The 23600-nt window shown below is 41.7% G+C and overlaps 1 protein-coding gene across 11 annotated transcripts in view; it reads left to right on the top strand.

Annotated features, from left to right (window-relative positions):
- The window catches only part of MYO9B (myosin IXB), a 195539-nt gene that overhangs the window by 73349 nt on the left and 98590 nt on the right, over positions 1–23600 (top strand). For all 11 annotated transcript variants that reach the window (XM_056518137.1, XM_056518135.1, XM_056518143.1 and 8 more), the window contains exon 2: positions 1377–2258. In XM_056518137.1, the coding sequence (XP_056374112.1) occupies positions 1431–2258 (828 nt within the window). In that variant the 5' untranslated portion in view covers positions 1377–1430. The remainder of the gene's footprint in view (positions 1–1376; positions 2259–23600) is intronic.

The following is a 23600-nucleotide window of genomic DNA, read 5'->3' as shown; positions in this document are numbered from 1 at the left end:
TTGTAGAGTAGGGTTTAGCCATGTGCTATGCGTTAGACTCCATTTAGTGTACATTATGATACTGACTGCACTTGGAAGATTATACATAATTTAATATGACCTAAGCATGACCTGGCAGCGAGTCAGTCTGACAGGATGTCTTCTGTGATTTGATGTCTTAAAGGAATTATTTCCTGATGCTTGTAGAGAATGTACTTTCATAGATCCCAACGACAATTGGCTCTGGTATGGAAAAGACTGTCGGTCATTTGAGACTTTATTTTTATTTGTGCCAGAATACTTGTAACATATCTATTATTAAAAAGTCCCATGCCTAGAAATACGGAAAAACTGGATAGGGACCCACAGCATAGGGGATAAGTTATAGATCACTGGGGGGGTCCGACCACTGTGACCCCCTGCCTTCTCCTGTACGGAGTCCCGGCTCTCTCCCAGAGCAGCACGTCACGACCCCTGCCCGAAGTGGGGGCCACCACGCCTCCTCCATATATCTCTATGGGAGAGATGTTTGTCTATCTTTGGCACTACCATAGAGATATATGTAGGGGGCGTGGCGGCGACTAGTTTCTCTTATATGCCCTAGGCACCAGCTAATTTAAACAATACCCTAAAGATTTGGGATCTGTGCATATTTAGTGGCTATGCTGGATTTTTCTGCAGCAGCTATGCTTGTGGAAAGTCTTCATGTTATAATAGCAGCAATGAGGATAAATTCTCATCCATGTTCTTTGGACAGTTGACCTGCTGTGCACATTTTATTATCTGCAGAATACAATGTTGCAGATACGCTGTGTAATTATAATATAGCTTCCCCATTAATGGTGCTGGGAAAAATGACATCCCTAGTTTGCATTCTGCTGCAGATCCGCAAAGTCTTTATCTGTAGGTTTTAAAACGTGGGTTTTCTACATTATGTACATGCAGTACTTGTGCTATCTAATGTGCATGGGGTGTCCTGACCCTCCCCCTGATGGCAGATGTTCGGGGGAGAGAAGGGGCAGGCAGGTTGAAATTCAGAATACCTCAACCCTTTGTTCTTTTAGGAGAAATATCTCCATCAGAGGAGGTTTTTGCCAGTGGCTTATTATCCTCTCCTCATTAATAACCCATGCATATTTGGTAAGGGGTGCACATGTATACTTGAGGGTTGAGAGGAATAGCTGACAGCTAAAGAAATACCATATAGGAAAAAATCTAAAGTATAAATGCACATAAGGTAACAAGTAGACAAGTGTTAAAACAGGTAATTAGCATAACTTGGGCCTTTCAAGTGATTGTATCTCTGTGGATGTTTATGTCCATAGTAACATTATGAAAATGTATTTCCAGCACTTCTACCATATACCGCTAAAGGTTTTTCTTTATTGCCTTTTTAGATGCTGAATACAGCTGTCTGATACACGGCATGCAGAACCAAGGACTGGCACAGAATGAGTTTAAAAAATGACGCCAGCCATGACAAGGCGTCTTACAATCTGTACATTTATTCCCAACTCTCTCAGGAAGACTCCAACTGCTGCACTGTTTTGGCCACAAAGGAATCGTCTGCCTCCGACGTCATCCAAAATGCAGTTGCTTCTCTGTGCCTGGACTCTTCGAAAACCTATGTTCTGACTGAAGTAAAGGAGTCTGGAGGAGAGGAGTGGGTACTAGATGCCAATGACTCTCCAGTACAGAGGGTGCGTCTGTGGCCACGAAAAGCTCAAGAGAGGCATTTGCAGACAGAAGGATACTACTTCCTGCTACAAGAGAAGAATCAGGATGGGACCATTAAATATGTACACCTCCCTCATGTGTCTGAAGAGGAACCGGCTAGGAGGCTTGTGGAGAGGGGATTTCTTCCCCGTCCCCAGGAGGACTACAATGATCTATGTAACTTGCCCAATCTTACAGAGTCAACCATTTTAGGAAACTTGAAAGTTCGTTTTCTAAAACAGAAAATCTACACCTATGCCGGAAGTATTTTAATAGCTATAAATCCTTTCAAATTCTTACCTATCTATAACCCAAAGTATGTCAAAATGTACGACAACCACAATCTGGGTAAATTGGAGCCCCACATTTTTGCTATTGCGGATGTATCTTATCATACAATGTTAAAGAAGAGAGTTAACCAATGCATAGTGATCTCTGGAGAGAGTGGATCTGGAAAGACGCAAAGTACCAATTTCCTAATACACTGTCTGACTGCGCTGAGTCAGAAAGGCTATGCAAGTGGAGTGGAGAGAACCATACTGGGGGCTGGACCTGTGCTAGAGGTAATATATATGTCGTTATGGGTGATGTCTATTACATACGACATATTATGTCTGTTATTTACCTAAAGAAGAACTATTTCAAGAAAGTTAGTGACTTTTGAGTTCACCATTGCATGCTTTGCAATTCTTATTGCTTTTGCCAACTTTAGTTAGAGCAAAAAATGTCTATGGTCACCATTTCCTTAGGCTGGCTTTTTTTATGTTAGTCAAAGCTTGCACCAGATTTTCTTAAATGGTGCATGCTATGAAGCTGGCATAATGTTGCATCGATGCTTACAACTGTTAATAATGAATATGGCTTGAACGAAGTCTTCTTGAAACCACTTCCACTTTTGTTGTTACTTGCCAAGTTTGACATGAAAAGAAGTAGATTTTATCACCAAGTTGCCATGCATCATATATATATATATATATATATATATGTGTGTGTGTATCTATCTTATCTATCTATCTATTTATATATACACACTCAATGTGTGTGTGTATGTTCCAGCATCACGTCCAAATGGCTAAAGATATTAACATGAAACTTGGCACACATGTTACTTATATGTCAACAACAAACATAGGATAGGTAATCTAACCGTTACTCACCCCCATTTGCCAGGGGCGGGGTTTATGATTAAAGTCAATGGGAAATATATGTTACTGCATAACTTCCAAACGGCTGGAGATATTTCAATAATACTTGGCCACATGTTACTTATATGTCCACTTAAAATATAGGATAGTTAATTTAACCCTTAACTACCCCCATTTTTGAGTGTCGGGGTTTTTGTTTAAAGTCTCATGCAAATCAATGGGAAATGTGTGTTCTCACAAAACTTCCGTTCGGCTGGAGATATTTCAATAACTGGTACACATATTACAGGTCGGGATAGGAGCTCCGGATTGGAGCTCAAGATAGGAGGTCGGGACAGGAGGTCAAAAGCTTCCTCCTTTGTTTATTTTCCTCCCCAACAAGGATTAGGAAGGAAAAGCCGGGCAATGGCGGGTACTCAGCTAGTATGTATATTAATATTATGGATATATACAATGAAGGAAAAAAAAACTAACATAATTTAATAATAATAATTTTATTGGTAGGTTTAATTGAAAAGTGGGAGACAGAATTGCAACAAAAAATCCAGAGAGATACATTTAAAATAAGTTATGAATTGATTTGCACTTTACTTATGAATTAATTTGACCACTTTTACAAAACATGACCTAGTACTTGGTGGCAAAACCCTAGTTTGCAATAACAGATGCCAGATATTGCTTGTAGTTGGCCACCAGATTTGCACACATCTCAGGAGGCATTTCCACCCACTACTCTTTTGTAGGTCCTCTCAGTCATTAAATGGGCACAGTCAGATACAAAAAAACTTTTTATATGTTGGACATCTTGGCAAAACATTAAAGGGTACCTCTCATTAATCTAAAATATATCAAAAGTTTATTTTATGAATGTTGAATAACTTTCCAATAGCATGTTAATGAAAAATATGCTTCTTTCTATTGTATTTTTCCCGATCAGTCCTGTCAGCAAGCATTTCTGACACATGCTGGAGTCCTAAACACTCAGAGCTGCCAGCCTGCTTTGTTCACAGCCAAACAGGATTTGAACAAAGCAGGCTGACAGCTCGTAGTGTTTAGGACTCCAGCATGAGTCTGAAATGCTTGCTGCCAGGACTGGTAGGGAGACCCCTAGTGGTCATTTCTTCAAAGTGGAAAATTAAATAGAAAGAAGCATATTTTTTAATAACATGCAATTGTAAAGTTATTCTGCATACATTAATCTATAATATATCAAAAGTTTATTTGATGAGAGGTACCCTTAACCTTTCTAATAAACTTCATAAGAAAAATGTATTTCCTTTTTATAGAAATCATGGCTTATAAAATCATGGCTTTGTTGAAGCTGAAGCACAGGCATGGACAAAGTCCAGTAAGTGCGGGTGGGCTAGATCTCCTCTGTGCTCTCCCCTGTCTGATAGGACTCCTCTGTGCTCTCCCCTGTCTGATAGCACTCCTCTGTGCTCTCCCCTGTCTGAAAGCACTCCTCTGTGCTCTCCCCTGTCTGAAAGCACTCCTCTGTGCTCTCCCCTGTCTGATAGCACTCCTCTGTGCTCTCCCCTGTCTGATAGCACTCCTCTTTGCTCTCTCCTGTCTGATAGCACTCCTCTTTGCTCTCTCCTGTCTAATAGCACTCCTCTTTGCTCTCTCCTGTCTGATAGCACTCCTCTTAGCTCAGAGGAGTGCTATCAGACAGGAGAGAGCAAATATGAGTTCTTTCAGACAGGGGAGAGCACAGAGGAGTGCTATCAGACAAGAGAGAGCACAGAGGAGTGCTAGCCCACCCTAACTTACTGGACTTTGTACATGCCTGTACTTTAGTTTGGAGAAAGCCATGGTTTTATAAGCCATAATTTCTGTAAAAAGGAAATCAAATTTTATATTAGAATGGTTAATGTTTTGCCAAGATGTTAAAAAAGTTTTTGAAGTTGACAGTGCCGATTTAAGGTTTCATAGTTGATGTTTGTCAACTCAAACCTTCAGCTCACTCCACAGATTTTCAGTGGGATTAAAGGGGTACTTCACTGGCCAGTGCTCGGAGCCCGCTGCGATGGCCACGCTCCCTTGTGACATTAAGCTCACCCACTTAATGGAAGCCTATATAAGAGGGCGTGATGGCTGTCACATTGACTTGCATTGAGGGGGCAGGGTGTCACGAGGGGGCATGGCCGACCCCGCAGCGCGCGCACAGAATTCGGAACTAAATGTTCCGAATGCTGGCCAGTGGAGTACCCCTTTAGGCCTGGAAATTGGCTTGAGACACTCTTTTGTTGCCTTTGCCGTGTGTTTTGAGTCATTGATAAGCTGGAATACCCATCCACTACACCTTTTCAATGCCCTGGCTTAGGGAAGGAAATTCTTATTCAAGATTTGATGGTACATGGCCCAATCCATAGTCTCTTTGATGAGGAGAAGTTGTCCTGTTCTCTTTACAGAAAAAAATCTCCAAAGCATAATGTTTCCACCTCCATGTTTGATGGTACGGATTTCTTGGGGCATAGGCAGCATTTCTCCAACTCCAATCACAGCAAGTGGAGTTTATGCCAAATAGCTCGATTTTGGTCTCATCTGACCATAGCATTGTCACACCCAGTTTTATTCTGAATCATTCAGATTTTCATTGGCAATTGTGCTTTGAGATCATTGACAAGATCCTCCTGTGTAGTTCTGGGCCGATACCTTGTGGAGTTTTAATAATCACGAGAAGGAAAGATCTTACGTGGAGCCCCCGACCGAAGGAGATTGACAGTTTTTACCTTTATAATATTTGCGAATATCGCACAAACTGTTGTACACTTCTCGCCAAGCTGCTTGGCAATGGTTTTGTAGCCCATTTCATCTTTGTGTAGGTCAACAATCTTGTTCCTGACATCCTTTGACAGCTCTTTATTATTGGCCATGGTGGAGAATTGGGAATCTGATAAATTGCTTCGGTGGACAGGTATCTTTTATACAGGTAACGCCTGGGATTAGTAGTCCCTGTAAGAGAGTGCTCATAATTTCAGCTTGTTACAACTATAAAAGTCTCTTAAAAGCCAAAAGTCTTGCTGATTAATAAAGCCACGTCACGACCACCTGTAAGTAGTTAAAATTATAGACTGATCATATTTGTCAGTGGGCAAATAATCAAAATCAGCAGGGAATTTTTTTTTTTCCCCTGCAGTGTATATTATGTTTATTTGAATTATTGTTTATGTGTTGTTGGCACATAAGATTAAGTGCGTTACAAACTTATTATAAAAATTTTTACGTTACTAAGAATAATACATATTTGTAGTAAGCGCAGCATTCGACAAGTTGCTCGCTCGTTATTTATTTTTTTTATTTATTTTTTGTTTAGGATTATCATTCCTTATGCATAAGAGATGTGCTGGCTCTGCAATATATGACCCTCAATTACAAAATTTAGGTTTTTACCAGTGTGAAATGTTGTTTCAGGCTTGCAGGATTCCACTTTATTTACTATGGGGATTCACAGATTTACAAATCGGGAAAATTTTCTGACCAGCTTTTTGTAGGTGGAAATTCACACGATTTTCTGTGAATTCAATTGTAAATAGGTTGGGTTGTGAAACCACACCTTTTTGGTCATGCCCCCTTTTTAACAGGCCACGCCCCTGTATCGACATCTTTTTACAATGCAATGCCAGGTTAGTCGGATTTTCCTGGTGCACAAACTGATGGATTTTAGCTTAGTAAGTGAGGGGCATTGTCTCGATGTTAAAGGGGTACTCCGCCCCTAGACATCTTATCCCCTATCCAAAGGACAGGGGATAAGATGTCAATCGCCGGGGTCCCGCTGCTGGGGACCCCGGGGATCGCCACTGCAGCACCCCGCTATCATTACTTCGCAGAGCGAGATCGCTCTGCACGTAATGACGGGCAATACAGGGGCCGGAGCATCTTTATGTCACGGCTCCGCCCCTCGTGATGTCACGGCCCCCGTCAATACAAGTCTATGGGAGGGGTGTGGCGGTCGTCACGCCCCCTGCCATAGACTTGCATTAAGGGGACGGGCCGTGATGTCATGAGGGGCGGAGTCATGACGTCACGCTTCTCCGGCCCCTGTATCGCCTGTCTGTGCTGTAATGATAGCGGGGTGCCGCAGCGGCGATCCCAGGGGTCCCCAGCAGCGGGACAGCGGCGATCTAACATCTTATCCCCTATCCTTTTGGATAGGGGATAAGATGCCAGGGGCGGAGTACCCCTTTAAGTAACATACGTGTTTTCTGAAATTGAAAGGAAATAATTGTTTCTTGGAATCATTATCTTTTAAAGATTGCTGAAATGTGATAACTCTTATTATCCATACAAAAGACTGTCCTTGACAAGCTGTGTAATGGTCAACCTTCATTGTGCACTAAATGTTACCTATTTGTTCTGGTGGCCATTAGTTAAGTCAATAAACATACGTAATAGATAAGTGCATTTTGCAGTACAAGTATGGGTGTTTTAGTTTAGAGCTATAGCGTCTCCATTTTTGCTCCTCTGATTATATTTCTTATTGCCCTCTTACAGCTCATCGTGCACAAGGATCACTACTATGAATTAATATGATTCCTCTAAATGGAAGAGGCCTAACCATTTAGAGTTGGAGGAGGATTACTAGTCTGCACAGTTTCATGTTACAGAGAACATGTCCCTGGATTTGTGGAGTAACCTGGTGTGAAACTAAATTCAGCACCTCTTTTTGGCTCCCTGTGTGGCTGGTTTAAGGTGGTTTTAATTTGTTTAGGTACACGTCTTAGTATAGCTTTTATAAGGCATCATACTATGGCTCTAATTTTAAAGTAGATCTGACACCATACATAAATCTGCATTTTTTTTTTTTTTTCAAAATCAACTGGTGCCAGGAAGATAAACAGATTTGTAAATTATTTCTATATAAAAATCTTAATCCTTCCAGTACTTTATCAGCTGCTGTATACTACAGATGAAATTCTTTTCTTTTTGAATTTCTTAACTCTGACCACAGTGCTCTCGGCTGACACCTCTGTCCATGTCAGGAACTGTCAAGAGCAGGAACAAACCCCCATAGCAAACCTCTCCTGCTCTAGATAGTTCCTGACACGGACAGGGTTGTCAGCAGAGAGCACTGTGGTCAGACAGGAAAGAAATTCAAAAAGAAAAGAACTTCCTTCAGTGAGTAGGAAAATTCACAGCAGCATATACGCTATGAGGGACCCTGCCCTTAAAGGGTTTCTCCGCCCCTAGCGGCGGGTCTGGCTGCTGGGATCCCTCGCCATCTCTGGGTTGGCACTGCGGCATTCTGAACACGGAAGCTTAGAGCTTCCGCATTCATGAAGTCATGCCAGATGACTGGTGGTGGCTTTGGTCACCCATCATCTGGCACGGAGCGGAGATAACTGGGGTCCCGTGCCGGAGATTGCAAGGGGTCCCAGTGCCTGGATCCCCGAATTCAGATATCTTATCCCCTATCTTTTGGATCAGGGGGTAAGATGTTTAGGGGCAGAGTACCCTTTTAATATCAGTTTCATAGTTAAAAAAAAAAAATAAATGGATTGATGGTTAGGAGCACATCGACTTATTCTAGCAACACACCTGGTGAAAGGACTGTAGAAGGATTATGGTGTTCCATATGAGGTCTATAGTATAATTGCTTAGAAAAGTCCTGCAGACTAAACTTAGCCTTTACTGGGTAAAGCAAAATATTTTTAGAAGGTCAAAGGGGTACTCCGGTGCTTAGACATCTTATCCCCTATCCAAAGGATAGGGGATAAGATGCCTGATCACGGGAGTCCCGCCACTGGGGACCTCCGTAATCTTGCACGCGGCACCCCGTTTATAATCAGTCCCCGGAGCGTGTTCGCTCCGGGTCTGATTACCGGCGACCACAGGGCCGGTGGCGTGTGACATCACGCCTCCGCCCTTGTGTTACGTCACGCTCCGCCCTTCAATGCAAGCCTATGGGAGAGGGCGTGACAGCTCCGTTTTCTGTTTTAAATATCCGTTCAATGTTCTGTTATAAAACACCTTGAAAATTGGCCGTTAGAAAATCCCATTATAGTCTATGGGATTTTTAAATTATCTGTCTTAACCCATTATTAATAACGGAAGTTATTTTGTGACGGAAGGAATAGAGCATGCAATATTTCCTCTGTTCATTCTCCCGTCACAAAATAATGTCCGTTATTAACGGGTTAAAATGGATAATGTAAAAATCCCATAGACTATAATGGGATTTTCTAACGGCCATATGGGATTTTCTAACAGCTGTTTAAATAATTGATCTGCAGCGGCTTCTGCAGGGCCGGTGGGGGGGGGGCAATAGCCGATAACTTACACCGGAATAAATATCGGTATAAGTTATCGGCTATCAGCCTGCAAGGTCATAGATTATCGGTATCGGCCCTAAAAAAAAAAATCAATATCGGACAGTTTTTATAATGGAACATTGAACAGATCTTTAAAACGGATACATTTTATAGTGTGAAAGCAGCCTTAGAATTGCTTTGCCATATTTTGGCCAACTATAAGCATATATTTTGTGATAAATCTTTAAATTTGCATGCTGAACAATGCTTAAACAAATTGATAAATGAGAGACCTAATGAAGATGGCCATAATTCAGCAGAATGACATCATCCATATATCAACCACAAATCCCAGCCTGATGAGTCCAATGTCCTTAGCTATGATCATTATATGGATGAGACTTGGAGTCAGGCTGCAGCTGCTGTTAGTCTGCGTAATCAGACCTAGGGTTGGGCCAGAATGCAGCCATCTGGATGATGCCACAGATAGATAATAGGTTAATCTGATAGGTCTGAAAGGTAGTTAGAATGTTAAACTCTCCTTCTTCAGGAACTTGTCATTTATTTTATACTAATAGGTAAGTCAGCAATCAAAGACCATTGGAGCGGTATCAGTACATATAAATTTATGCCTCCCATTCATTTCAGTATAAATCTATGTTGTCATTCACGTAGAACATCATTTTTGTCTTAGTATTTGTACATTTTCATAACAGAAAAAACACATTGAAGTTGACTCCACTTGGTAATTACTGTCACATAACCACACCTCTCAATGGGATAAATTAACATGTGAATCTTGAAAATTTGTTTTGTAATCCTGGCCTAATTCGGGGGCTTGAGAAATTTGCTAGGAGCCAGTAAAATGTTGGGAGCCAGGATGCCACACGTCATGTAACTTTGTGATGTCCTATGATCAGTCATTAGTGTCTGTCCCCCCCACCACCACACACCTCTCTCCGTGTCAGTTATTACTGTCCCCTCATCTCTCCCATGTGTCAGTAATACAGAACAAACACGAGGGAGATGAGGGCACAGTAATATCTGACACACAGTGCATCAGTTGGCAACTTTTGTTTAGGATCCAGAATCTATTATTTCTGAATGCCAGACAGAGAAATGTGTCACGGTCATCACAATTAAGACTCTGGATGAATCTGGATTTAATTAACCCCTTAACAACCACGGACGCAATGCGCACGTTTAAATAGATGATCATTTAAAATGGCATCCGGAGGTCCCCTCACCTGCCTCCAGCCGTCTTATGTGGTCTCCTGCTCTGGTCTGAGATCGATAACACTGACCAGTGCTATGCTCTATGCATAGCATTGAACAGTAATAGCAATGTATTGATTGCTATAGATACTCCCCTATGGGGACATTAACCCCTTAAGGACCAGGCCATTTTACACCTTAGGACCAGAGCATTTTTTGCACATCTGACCACTGTCACTTTAAACATTAATAACTCTGGAATGCTTTTAGTTATCAATCTGATTCCGAGATTGTTTTTTCGTGACATATTCTACTTTAACATAGCGGTAAAATTTTGTGGGGTAACTTGCATCCTTTCTTGGTGAAAAATCCCAAAATTTGATGAAAATTTTGAAAATTTAGCATTTTTCTAACTTTGAAGCTTTCTGCTTGTAAGGAAAATGGATATTCAAAATATATATATTTTTTTATTCACATTTCCAATATGTCTACTTTATGTTTGCATCATAAAATTGACGTGATTTTACTTTTGGAAGACACCAGAGGGCTTCAAAGTTCAGCAGCACTTTTCCAATTTTTCACAAAATTTTGAACCTCGCTTTTTTTCAGAGACCAGTTCAGGTTTGAAGTGGATTTGAAGGGTCTTCCCATTAGAAATACCCCACAAATGACCCAATTATTAAAAATACATGACAATCAGTAAGTGTTTTAACCCTTTAGGTGTTTCACAGGAATAGCAGCAAAGTGAAGGAGAAAATTCACTATCTTTATTTTTTACACTCGCATGTTCTTGTAAACCCAATTTTTGAATTTTTACAAGGGCTAAAAGGAGAAAATGTATACTTATATTTGTAGCCCAATTTCTCTCGAGTAAGCACATACCTCATATGTCTATGTAAAGTGTTCGCCGGGCGCAGTAGAGGGCTCAGAAGCGAAGGAGCGACAAGGGGATTTTGGAGAGTACGTTTTTCAGAAATGGTTTTTGGGGGGCATGTTGCATTTAGGAAGCCCCTATGGTGCCAGAACAGCAAACATAACCCACATGGCATACCATTTTGGAAACTAGACCCCTTGGGGAACGTAACAAGGAATAAAGTGAGCCTTAATACCCCACAGGTGTTTCACGACTTTTGCATATGTAAAAAAACATTTTTTAAATTTTTTTCACTAAAATGTGTGTTTCCCCCCCAAATTTCACATTTTTGCAAGGGTTAATAGCAGAAAATACCCCCAAAATTTGTAACCCCATCTCTTCTGAGTATGGAGGTACCCCATAAGTGGACCTGAAGTGCACTACGGGCGAACTACAATGCTCAGAAGAGGAGGAGCACCATTGAGCTTTTGGAAAGAGAATTCATTTGGAATGGTAGTCAGGGGCCATGTGCATTTAAAAAGCCCCCCGTGGTGCCAGAACAGTGGACCCCCCCCCCCCCCCACATGTGACCCCATTTTGGAAACTACACCCCTCACAGAATTTAATAAGGGGTGCAGTGAGCATTTACACCCCACTGGCGTTTGACAGATCTTTGGAACAGTGGGCTGTGCAAATGGAAAATAAAATTTTTCATTTTCACGGATCACTGTTCCAAAAATCTGTCAGACACCTGTGGGGCGTAAATGCTCACTGTACTCCTTATTACATTACATGAGGGGTGTAGTTTCCAAAATGGGGTCACATATGGGGGGGTCCATTGTTCTGGTACCATGGGGGCTTTGTAAACACAAGTGGCCTTCAATTCCGGACAAATTTTCTCTTCAAAATCCCCATGGCGCTCCTTCACTTCTGAGCATTGTAGTGCACCCATAGAGCACTTTGCATCCACATATGGGGTATGCTCTTACTCAGAAGAAATTGGGAAATTTTGGGGGCTTTTTTTATTTTCCCTTGTGAAAATGAAAAATTTAGGGTGACACCAGCATTTTAGTGAAATTTTTTATTTTTTTTTCATTTTCCCATCCAACTTTAATGAAAATTTGTCAAACACCGGCTCACTATACCCCTTGTTACGTACGTGAGGGGTGTCGTTTCCAAAATGGGGTCACATATTTTTTGGGGTTTATGTCAGAACCGCTGTGAAATCAGCCACCCCTGTGCAAATCACCAATTTAGGCCTCAAATGTACATGGTGCGCTCTTACTCCTGAGCCTTGTTGCGCATCCACAGAGCATTTTACGCCCACATATGGGGTATTTCCGTACTCAGGAGAAATTGCGTTACAAATTTTGGGGGTCTTTTTTTCCTTTTACCTCCCGTGAAAATAAAAAGTAAAGGACAACACCAGCATGTTAGTGTAAAAAAAAAAAATTTTTACACTAACAGGCTGGTGTAGACCCCAACTTTTCTTTTTCATAAGGGGTAAAAGGAAAAAAATCCCCCAAAATTAGTAGTGCAATTTCTCCTGAGTACGGAGATACCCCATATGTGGCACTAAAATGTTTCATTGAAATACGACAGGGCTCTGAAGTGAGAGAGCGCCATGCGCATTTGAGGACTAAATTAGGGATTGCACAGGGGTGGACATAGGGGTATTCTACGCCAGTGATTCCCAAACAGGGTGCCTCCAGCTGTTGCTAAACTCCCAGCATGCCTGGACAGTTAGTGGCTGTCCGGAAATGCTGTGAGTTGTTGTTTTGCAACAGCTGGAGGCTCTGTTTTGGAAACACTGCCGTACAATACGTTTTTTATTTTTATTAGGGGGATAGTGTAAGGGATACGTTTTTTATTTTTATTAGGGGGATAGTGTAAGGGGGTGTATATGTAGTGTTTTACCCTTTATTATGTGTAAGTGTAGTGTAGTGTTTTTAGGGTACGTTCACACTGATGGGTTTACAGTGAATTTACCGCTAGGAGTTTGCGCTGCGGTGAAAAATTTGCCGCAGCTCATACTTGAAGCAGGAAACTTACTGTAAACCCGCCAGTGTGAATGTACCCTGTACGTTCACATGGGGGGGGCAAACCTCCAGCTGTTTCAAAACTACAACTCCCAGCATGTACTGACAGACCGTGCATGCTGGGAGTTGTACTTTTGCAACAGCTGGAGGCACACTGGTTGGAAAACCTTCAGTTAGGTTCTGTTACCTAACTCAGTATTTTCCAACCAGTGTGCCTCCAGCTGTTGCAAAACTTCAACTCCCAGCATGTACTGTTCGCCGAAAGGCATGCTGGGAGATGTAGTTATGCAACAGCTGGAGGGATCGCAACTACTACTCCCAGCATGCAGAGACAGCTGTTTGCTGTTTAAGCATGCTGGGAGTTGCAGTTTTGCAACATCTGGAGAGCTATAGTTTAGAGACCACTGCACAGTGGTCTCCAAACTGTGGACCTCCAGATGTTGCAAAACTACAACTCCCAGCATGCCCAGACAGCAAACTGCTGTCTGGGCATGCTGGGAGTTGTAGTTTTGCAAGATCTGGAGGTGCACAGTATAGAGATCACTTTGCAGTGGTCTCAAACTGTAGACCTCCAGCTGTTGCAGAACTGCAACTCCCAGCAAGCCTAAACAGCTCTCTGGGCATGCTGGGAGTTGTAGTTTTGCAACATCTGGAGGGTTACAGTTTAGAGACCACTATAGTGGTCTCAGACTGTAGCCCTCCAGATGTTGCTAAGTAACTCACCGGCTTCCGTTGGATCCAGGAAGCTGCGTCGCGGTCCTCTTCTTACGCCGATCATCGCCCGCTGCCGCCGCTGATCGTCGCCGATGGGTAAGTGGATCTTCGGCTCCGGTCCCTGTCGGTTTCCCCGTCCTGCCCCGCCTATTGTGGGTAGGCAGAACGGGGAAACCGAAAGTAAACCCCTCCGCCACCGATCTGCTATTGGTGGTCGCGTCTAGACCACCAATAGCAGAGATAGGAGGGGTGGCAACCCTGCCACCTCACTCCTATCGCTACAGGTGGATCGTGGGTGTCTAGGACACCCGCGATCCCCCTTCTATTCCGGGTCACCATAGACCCGTAATGACCCGGAATCGGCACAAATCGCAAGTGTGAATTCACTTGCGATTTGCGCCGATCGCCGACATGGGGGGGGGTCTAATGACCCCCCTGGGCATTTGCGCGGGGTGCCTGCTGATAGGTATCAGCAGTCACCCCGGCCCGGTCCCCGCCTGGCGCACGGTGGGGACCGAAATTCCCACGGGCGTGCAGGTACGCCCTTGGTCCTTAAGTACCAGGGAGCAAGGGCGTACCTGTACGCCCTTGGTCCTTAAGGGGTTAAAAGTGTAAAATGAAAGTTAAAAAAAAGGGAAAAATACCATCCCCCAATAAAAATTGAAATTGTCCCTTTTTCCCATTTTAGCCCCAAAACGCATACATTTTTTTAAATAAACATATTTATTATTGCCACGTGTGTAAATGTCAGAACTATCAAAATATGTTAATGATCCTGTACGGTAAACAGCATAACGTAAAAAATGTCCAAAATTGCTGCTTTTTGGTCACATTATATTCTAAATTTTTTTTATAAACAGTGATTTATAAGTTTTATATAAGCAAATGTGGTATTTAAAAAGTAGAGATCACTGTGCAAAAAAATGAGCCCTCATACCGCCCCATGTGGTCAAATTAGGGCAATTTTAAACATACTGATTTTGTACAAAAAGTTTGAGATTTTTTTTAAAGCGGTACAATAATAGAATAGTATGTAATCATGGGTACAGTGTGAAAACGAAACAGTCCAAAATTAGTAAAATTGTACTTTCTATTTAAATTTTCTCCTTAAAAATATAATTTTTGGGGTTCGCCGTACATTTTATGGAAAAATTAGGTGTCATTACAAAGTAAAATTGGTCATGCAAAAAACAAGCCCTTATATGGGCATGTAGATGGAAACATAAAAAGTGATGGATATTAGAAGGCGAGGAGGAAAAAAAATACCAAAACGTGAAAATAAAATTGGCCTCGTCCTTTAAAGGGTAACTCTCATTAAAACAGATTTTTGCTATTGCGCTCCATATGGTAAATAAAAAATATTTCTAATATACTTTGTTTAAAAAAAAAAAGTTTTCTATGTTTTATTTGTGCTTAAAAAAGCTCAAGAGCACATTTTCCACCATCTTATACACAGACTTTGGACCTAAGTCCAAACACAAAGTGCAGCCTGGAGTGCTGAGGGGTGTTTCCAGCCTCATCCAATCATAGCTCTTCTCACACTTAACTGCCATATGCTGTTGGCTGGACCCCCCCCCCCCTCCCCTCAGCACTCCAGGCTGCACTTCCTGTGTTTGGACTTTGGTCCAAAGTCTGTGTATGAGTTTGGAGAAAATGTGCTCTTGAGCTTTTTTAAGCACAAATAAAACATAGAAAACTTCATTTTTTTTAAACAAAGTATATTAGAAATATTTTTCATTTACCATAAGGAGTGCAATAGCAAAAATTAGTTTTAATGAGTGCCCATTTAAGGTGGTCCTTAAGGGGTTAAATGGGATCAGTTCTATCATCCTTTTCTCTATAGTGATTTTTGGACAGCACCGAAGGACAATGCCACCAGATGCTGTCACCAATCAGTTGTTTGCCAGAACTACAGTGTCACCACACACAGTGAATTTGAGCACCCACTGCCATCTCCTTTTACCGAGCCCTTTCTCATTACCTGTCATCGGCGCACTCTTGCCCCCACCTTCCTGGATAAGCGCCAATGACTGCCTGCTCAGCACCCATCCCACAATACAAATAAAAAAAAGGTCAAAGCACTGGATCAAAAACTTGAAAATGACAAAATAGATGTCTTATGCAGTCTTCCTGTCCCGAAGAAAGTTGCTTGGAGGCAACGTAATGCATGGGGTTCCAGTGTGGCCTCATCCACCCTGTACCTGCTGTTCACCTGGTCTGGCTTACTTGTCTATGGCAAGTGTCCTTTGCCTTAGTTATTTCTTTATTTTGATGTTATAATTGCTACAGTTATGACATTATTCCTGTCATTAGGGACAGGGAGACTGTGTAAACAATCTTTTCTGTCATTTCAAGTTGATCAGGTGCTTTGACCTTTTTTTCATTTCTATTGTGGGACGGGTGCCATTGTTAAGAGGGGCTATATGCCCCTCCCCCTTGTTTTGGATTGGCTCTTTTCTCTGAGTTATTTTAATTTTGTTTTTAATGTGTGTCTCCAAGGGATTTTTTTTGTACATTTTGTCACAAAAAAAAGTTTATAATTTATTATTAATGGTTGCTGTGCGCTTCCAGCATTTCTCTTTTAGCTTCTGTTTTTTAGTTGGGTCCCTGAACAGGAGATCGGGGGTGGTCCAAGCAGTAGGTTCTGTGGATAGGGGAAAAGTGTCTGATACGTTCACTTCCCTGGACTACCCCTTTAACTTGATTTTATTTTGTAGTGTTGGCTATAAAAAATGAAAATATCGTACTTCCTTAAATTTATCAGCGTGAAGCATCCACAAATGTTCCTTTTTCTGCATTGCCTTCATTTTAAAACTTAGCAAACTTCCGCTGTATGATCCAAAAGTTGCTTTAATGTTCAATGGTGACTAACACAAGTTCAGATATTTTTACCTATTAGACAGTCCTTATTGACTGACCGAACTTCTGCCAGGAAGTACAATTATACCATATACATTAACTTGGACACATGACAAGCAGCATAATGCGTTCATGTTTGCATGGCTGATGCTTTTTCGTTCATTATAGCCGTATCAACTTGTATGTATCTTAGTCTTCAGCATTCAGGGATAAAGTATTGTAGGCTTTAGAAGACACTTTGTTAGACTATAGATTTTTTTTTGTTCTTTTCGTGTACTCAGTGATATTCTTATTTTAATTTTTTTTTTTTTATGAGGAAACATAGCTGGATGGAAACTAGTTATGTGCAGGCTTGTAATTTTGTTGCATTTTCAAAATAAATTTACAAATGTAACCCCTTAGGGACAATGGACGTACTCCTACGCCCCCGTTTCCGAGTCCTTAAGGACCGAAGACGTAAGAGTATGTCCTGTACTTTCCCGGCCCCCCGCCGCTAGCCGGAGGGGAGCCGGTGCCCGATGCCTGCTGAAATCGTTCAGCAGGCATCGCGGCATATCACCCAGGGGGGTCATTATGCCCCCCCCCCCATGTCGGCGATGGCCATAGATCGCTGGACAATTCAGTCCAGCGATCTGCAGCGATTTCGGGTTAATCGGGTCTCCAGTCTCTGACGGCCCCGAACAGCCATAGCCAGCAGGGGTGAGGTGGCACTGGTGCCACCTCACGATCGCCCTGATTTGTCGGCCGGTTTACCGGCCGACCAATCAGGGCGCCTGCTGCGGGTGTCACTCCCGCAACCCGCTCCGCCCCTCTTCCGGAGGACGTGAGCGGGTGCGGGAAGAAGACCCCGGGTGCTGGGGACCCCGATCCCCGGCGTCAATGTTGGGATTGGGGCCCCAGGAGCAGCGGCGGCGGCGAGGGACTGACCTGATGCGGCGTGGAGCAGCAGCAGGAGGTGAGTGACAGCCTCCTGCTGTTGCTTAGCAACAGCTCCCAGCATGCAAAAAGGGCATGCTGGGAGCTGTAGTTATGCAACTGCAGGAGGCAGACCATCACAACTCCCAGCATTCCCTTATGGGCATGCTGGGACTTATAGTTTTGCAACAGCTGGAGGCACATTTTTTCTATGGAAAAGTGTACCTTCAGCTGTTGTATAACTACAACTCCCAGCTTGCACAATCAGCTAAAGTGCATGCTGGGAGTTGTAGTGGTGCATCTAGTGGTTGCATAACTACAACTCCCAGCATGCCTTTTGGCTGTCGGTGACGGTTTTGCAACAGTTAAGTAGAAAACCAGTGTGTCTCCAGCTGTTGCATAACTACAATCCCCAGCCAAAGTAGTATGCCTCCAGCTGTTGCATAACTACAAGACCCAGCATGCCCTTCCGCTGTCCGTACATGCTGGGGGTTGTAGCTTTTGCAACAGCTGAAGGCACACTGGTTGCAAAACACTGAGTTTGTTACCAAACTCAGTGTTTCACAACCAGTGTGCCTCCAGCTGTTTCAAAACTACAACTCCCAGCATGCACTGATAGACTGTACATGCTGGGAGTTGTAGTTTTGCAACAGCTGGATGTTTCTCCCCCCTCAATGTGAATGTACAGGGTACACTCACATGGGCGGAGGTTTACAGTAAGTATCCGGCTGCAAGTTTGAGCTGCGGCAAATTTTCTGCCGCAGCTCAAACTGCCAGCGAGAAACTACTGTGAACCCCCACCCGTGCAACTGTACCCTAAAAACACTACACTACACTACCAAAAAATAAAATAAAAAGTAAAAAACACTACATATACACATACCCCTACACAGCCCCCCTCCCCAATAAAAATGAAAAACATCTGGTACGCCACTGTTTCCAAAACGGAGCCTCCAGCTGTAGCAAAACAACTACTCCCAGTATTCCCAGATAGCCACTGACTGTCTAGGCATGCTGGGAGTTTTACAACAGCTGGAGGCACCCTGTTTGGGAATCACTGGCGTAGAATTCCCCTATGTCCACCCCTATGCAAGTCCCTAATTTAGGCCTCAAATGCTCATGGCGCTCTCACTTTGGAGCCCTGTTGTATTTCAAGGCAACAGTTTACGGTCACATATGGGGTATCACCGTACTCGGGAGAAATTGCGTTACAAATTTTGGGGGTATTTTCTGCTATTACCCTTTTTAAAAATGTAAAATTTTTGGGAATCCAAGCATTTTAGGTAAAACATTTTTTATTTTTTTTACATATGCAAAAGTCGTGAATCACCTGTGGGGTATTTAGGTTCACTTTACCCCTTGTTACTTTCCCCGAGAGGTCTAGTTTCCAAAATGGTATGCCATGTGGGGTTTTTTGTTTTTTGTTTATGCTGTTCTGGCACCATAGGGGCTTCCTAAAGGTGACATGCCCCCCCAAAACCATTTGTTGCTCCTTCCCTTCTGAGCCCTCTACTGCGCCCGCTGAACAATTAACATAGACATATGAGGTATGCGCTCACTCAAGAGAAATTGGGTTTCAAATACAAGTAAACATTTTCTCCTTTTTACCCTTTGCAAAAATTGGATCTACAAGAACATGCGAGTGTAAAAAATGAAGATTATGAATTTTCTCCTTCACTTTGCTGCTATTCCTGTGAAACACCTAAAGGGTTAATACACTTACTGAATGTCATTTTGAATACTTTGGGGGTGTAGTTTTTATAATGGGGTCATTTGTGGGGTATTTCTAATATAAAGACCCTTCAAATCCACTTCAAACCTGATGGTCCATGTAAAATAGCGAGTTTGAAAATTTTGTGAAAAATTTCAAAATTGCTGCTGAACTTTGAAGCCCTCTGATGTCTTCCAAAAGTAAAAACTCATCAATTTTATGATGCAAACATGAAGTAGACATATTGTATATGTGAACCAAAAATTTTTTTATTTTGAATATCAATTTTCCTTACAAGCAGAGAGCTTCAAAGTTAGAAAAATGCTAAATTTTCATTTTTTTTTCATCAAATTTGGGGATTTTTCACCAAGAAAGGATGCAAGTTACCATAAAATTTTACCACTATGTTAAAGTAGAATATGTCACGAAAAAACTGTCTCGGAATCAGAATGATAACTAAAAGCATTCCAGAGTTATTAATGCTTAAAGTGACAGTGGTCAGATTTGCAAAAAAAATTTCAAATTTTTCATCAAATTTTGGAATTTTTTACCAAGAAACGATGCAAGTATCGACTAAAATTTACAACTGACATAAAGTAGAATATGTCATGAAAAAACTCAGAATCAGAATGAAAAGTAAAAGCATCCCAGAGTTATTAATGCTTAAAGTGACAGTGGTCAGATGTGCAAAAAATGGCAGTGTCCTTAAGGGGTTAAAACTGGCTCCTGAAATGATCTGTTGGAAACTTTGAAATCTGTGCGTGTTACCATCGGTTAGATCACGCTCAAAATTCTTTATGGGCTGCCAGGTTTTTCCCTCTCATATCCCATTTATTACACTAGTTGTACGGCCCCATGTTTTTTTACCCTAGTACCGCTGCAGCCACACACTTTGTTACTGTAACTGGGTCATGTGATCACCAGTCTGACCCACAGAAAATCAGTGTTTAATGTAGGAGGACATCATCAACTATCTGATTTCTACCACCAGCTCTAAAGTTCCAACTAATTTGCCAGCAAACACGGTGCTATACGTCTTTCATAGATTGAGCCCATTATGCTGTAGAAGTACATCTACCTAGATGACAACCACCAGTTTAACCCCTTAAGGACTCAGCCCATTTTGGCCTTAAGGACTCAGACAATTTAATTTTTACGTTTTCATTTTTTCCTCCTCGCCTTCTAAAAATCATAACTCTTTTATATTTTCATCCACAGACTAGTATGAGGGCTTGTTTTTTGCGCGACCAGTTTTCCTTTGTAATGACATCACTCATTATACCATAAAATGTATGGCGCAACCAAAAAACACTATTTTTGTGGGGAAATTAAAACGAAAAACGCAATTTTGCTAATTTTGGAAGGTTTTGTTTTCACGCCGTACAATTTATGGAAAAAATTACATGTGTTCTTTATTCTTAAGGTCAATACGATTAAAATGATACCCATTATTACATACTTTTATATTATTGTTGCACTTAAAAAAAATCACAAACTTTTTAACCAAATTAGTACGTTTATAATCCCTTTATTTTGATGACCTCTAACTTTTTTATTTTTCCGTATAAGCGGCGGTATGGGGGCTCATTTTTGCGCCATGATCTGTACTTTTTTTTGATACCACATTTGCATATAAAAAACTTTTAATACACTTTTTATAATTTTTTTTTTAATAAAATGTATTAAAAAAGTAGGAATTTTGGACTTTTTTTATTTTTTTTCGTTCACGCCGTTCACCGTACGGGATCATTAACATTTTATTTTAATAGTTCGGACATTTACGCACGCGGCGATACCAAATATGTCTATAAAAAATTTTTTTTACGCTTTTTGGGGGTAAAATAGGAAAAAACGGACGTTTTACTTTTTTATTGGGGGAGGGGATTTTTCACTTTTTTTTAACTTTAACTTTTACATTTTTTTACATTTTTTTTTACACTTGAATAGTCCCCATAGGGGACTATTCATAGCAATACCATGATTGCTAATACTGATCTGTTCTATGTATAGGACATAGAACAGATCAGTATTATCGGTCATCTCCTGCTCTGGTCTGCTCGATCACAGACCAGAGCAGGAGACGCCGGGAGCCGCACGGAGGAAGGTGAGGGGACCTCCGTGCGGCGTTCTGAATGATCGGATTCCCGCAGCAGCGCTGCGGGCGATCCGATCATTCATTTAAATCGCGAACTCCCGCAGATGCCGGGATCTGTATTGATCCCGGCACCTGAGGGGTTAATGGCGGACGCCCGCGAGATCGCGGGCGTCGGCCATTGCCGGCGGGTCCCTGGCTGCGATCAGCAGCCGGGATCAGCCGCGCATGACACGGGCATCACTCCGATGCCCGCGGTTATGCTTAGGACGTAAATGTACGTCCTGGTGCGTTAAGTACCACCTCACCAGGACGTACATTTACGTCCTGCGTCCTTAAGGGGTTAATGCTGGATAAGACTGGAAACAAAACCCAGAGTAGATTGGATTTCTATATCACATTGTTACAAAATATAGCCCTTTTAGTAAAGTTATTGCTTATATATAGAAAGCTGGCTCCTTTACTGTCAGAAGTATGTGGAAATGAGTATATAGGAGTATTTCTCTGAAAACGTCTGCCTTTATGTAAAACTATTCATTTTAAAGTGAAGCAATTTTTGGCTGAGTAAACGTGGCAGTGTTAGTGGTTCAAAAAGGGTGTGTACCCAATGGCATATATCCTCCCTGTACCAAGACACAGCTGCTGTCATTCTGCCAAGCTCCTGGGAGACGGAGAGATTTGTGCTCCCAGTTTTGTATTGTAGAAATGTAGCGTCTAATGTGAGGTCTGATAAGATCACTTTGCTCAAACCTATTCTTGGCTGGTTACTTATGTGATCAGCCTGGATGACATATATAAGCCTATTGCCAGGTTACATTCTTTTATTTTATTTTATTTTTCAATTACAGGGACTTTGGAGGGGACCACTTACAGCTGCTTAGTCTTTTCTTTCTCTAAACCTTTTCAGATAATGTAAGAATAGCATGGAGAGTGTTACTAGTGATGTGAAAGCATCTGCCTCTAACCCAATTTCTGTAACCTTTTTTCCCAATTTGTCATATTTATCATTCAGAACAGCCTACTGTTTTTCCTCCTTTCCTTCTATTGCATTAGCCATTAGCCCAGACCTCTGAAGAAGCTCTTGTGAGCGAAACATGTCAGGGGGCTATGACTGTTTGTTATTAAAGCTCTGTGTTGCTGAGTAATCCAGTGATAATCTGCAGGACTGCAGTCTGCGGTTTAAAAGCGAGAAGTGTGACAACATGGTTGGTTGTGGAGTGTCGATAAACTCCCAATAATAACACGTTGGGGGAGATTGATCGTAACCTGTCCAGAGGAAAAGTTGCTGAGTTGCCCATAGCAACCAATCAGATCGCTACTTTCATTTTTCAGAGGCCTTTTAAAAAAAAAAAAAGAAGAAGAAATCTGGTTGCTATCGGCAACTCAGCAACTTTTCCTCTGGACAGGTCTAGATCTACCCCTTTTTTTGTTTAATATATATATATATATATATATATATATAAGACTCAGCAATATTGGTAGTTTTTAAATTTTTCTTTCATCCTTTAATGTAATTAATTTTAGTTTTATTTCAGGGGACTTATAGGGTAATTCTTGCTGGTGGGCAATTGTTTGTTGTATTTACTATACTCTTCTCCATGAAAGGGGTATACTACTTGTTGCAGCCCTATAGTACAAGCGAAAGCCAGGTAAATTTACTCTTCCTTTCTCCATGTGAGATGTCATGTTACTATTGGTACTTGTGGCTAACTCGCCCCCACCATCCCTACTGAATATATTCAGTAATTTTACCATTTTAATAGGTCCCTGTTGACTGCCTAATATCAGGCTTAAAGGAGTCTATAGTTTTATGCCTGAGGATGTGTTAACATGTTTGTCTTTTTCAGGTTTTGCTATGATTTTCCAAAATGGTGCTATTTTACTGCAATCGTGCAAATCACTGTAAAATTTTTATTTTTACTGTGCTTTTGGAAATTCAAAGAAAAAAAGTGGGAAAAAATGCAGTAACAATTCATCAAGTAAAGAGAACATGTCGTCTAGAATAGGCGTGTGAAGCTGCACACAGTGCAACATGGATTTACATTCTATTTAAGGCATGCCTGTACTAATAATGCAGCCTACCCTGTTTACCCTGAAAATAAGCCCTAGCT

This window comes from Hyla sarda, chromosome 1 (genome assembly GCF_029499605.1).
Source record: "Hyla sarda isolate aHylSar1 chromosome 1, aHylSar1.hap1, whole genome shotgun sequence".
NCBI lineage: Eukaryota > Metazoa > Chordata > Amphibia > Anura > Hylidae > Hyla > Hyla sarda.
Note: the sequence above shows the minus strand (reverse complement) of the source record. Positions and strands in the feature narration are given on the sequence as shown.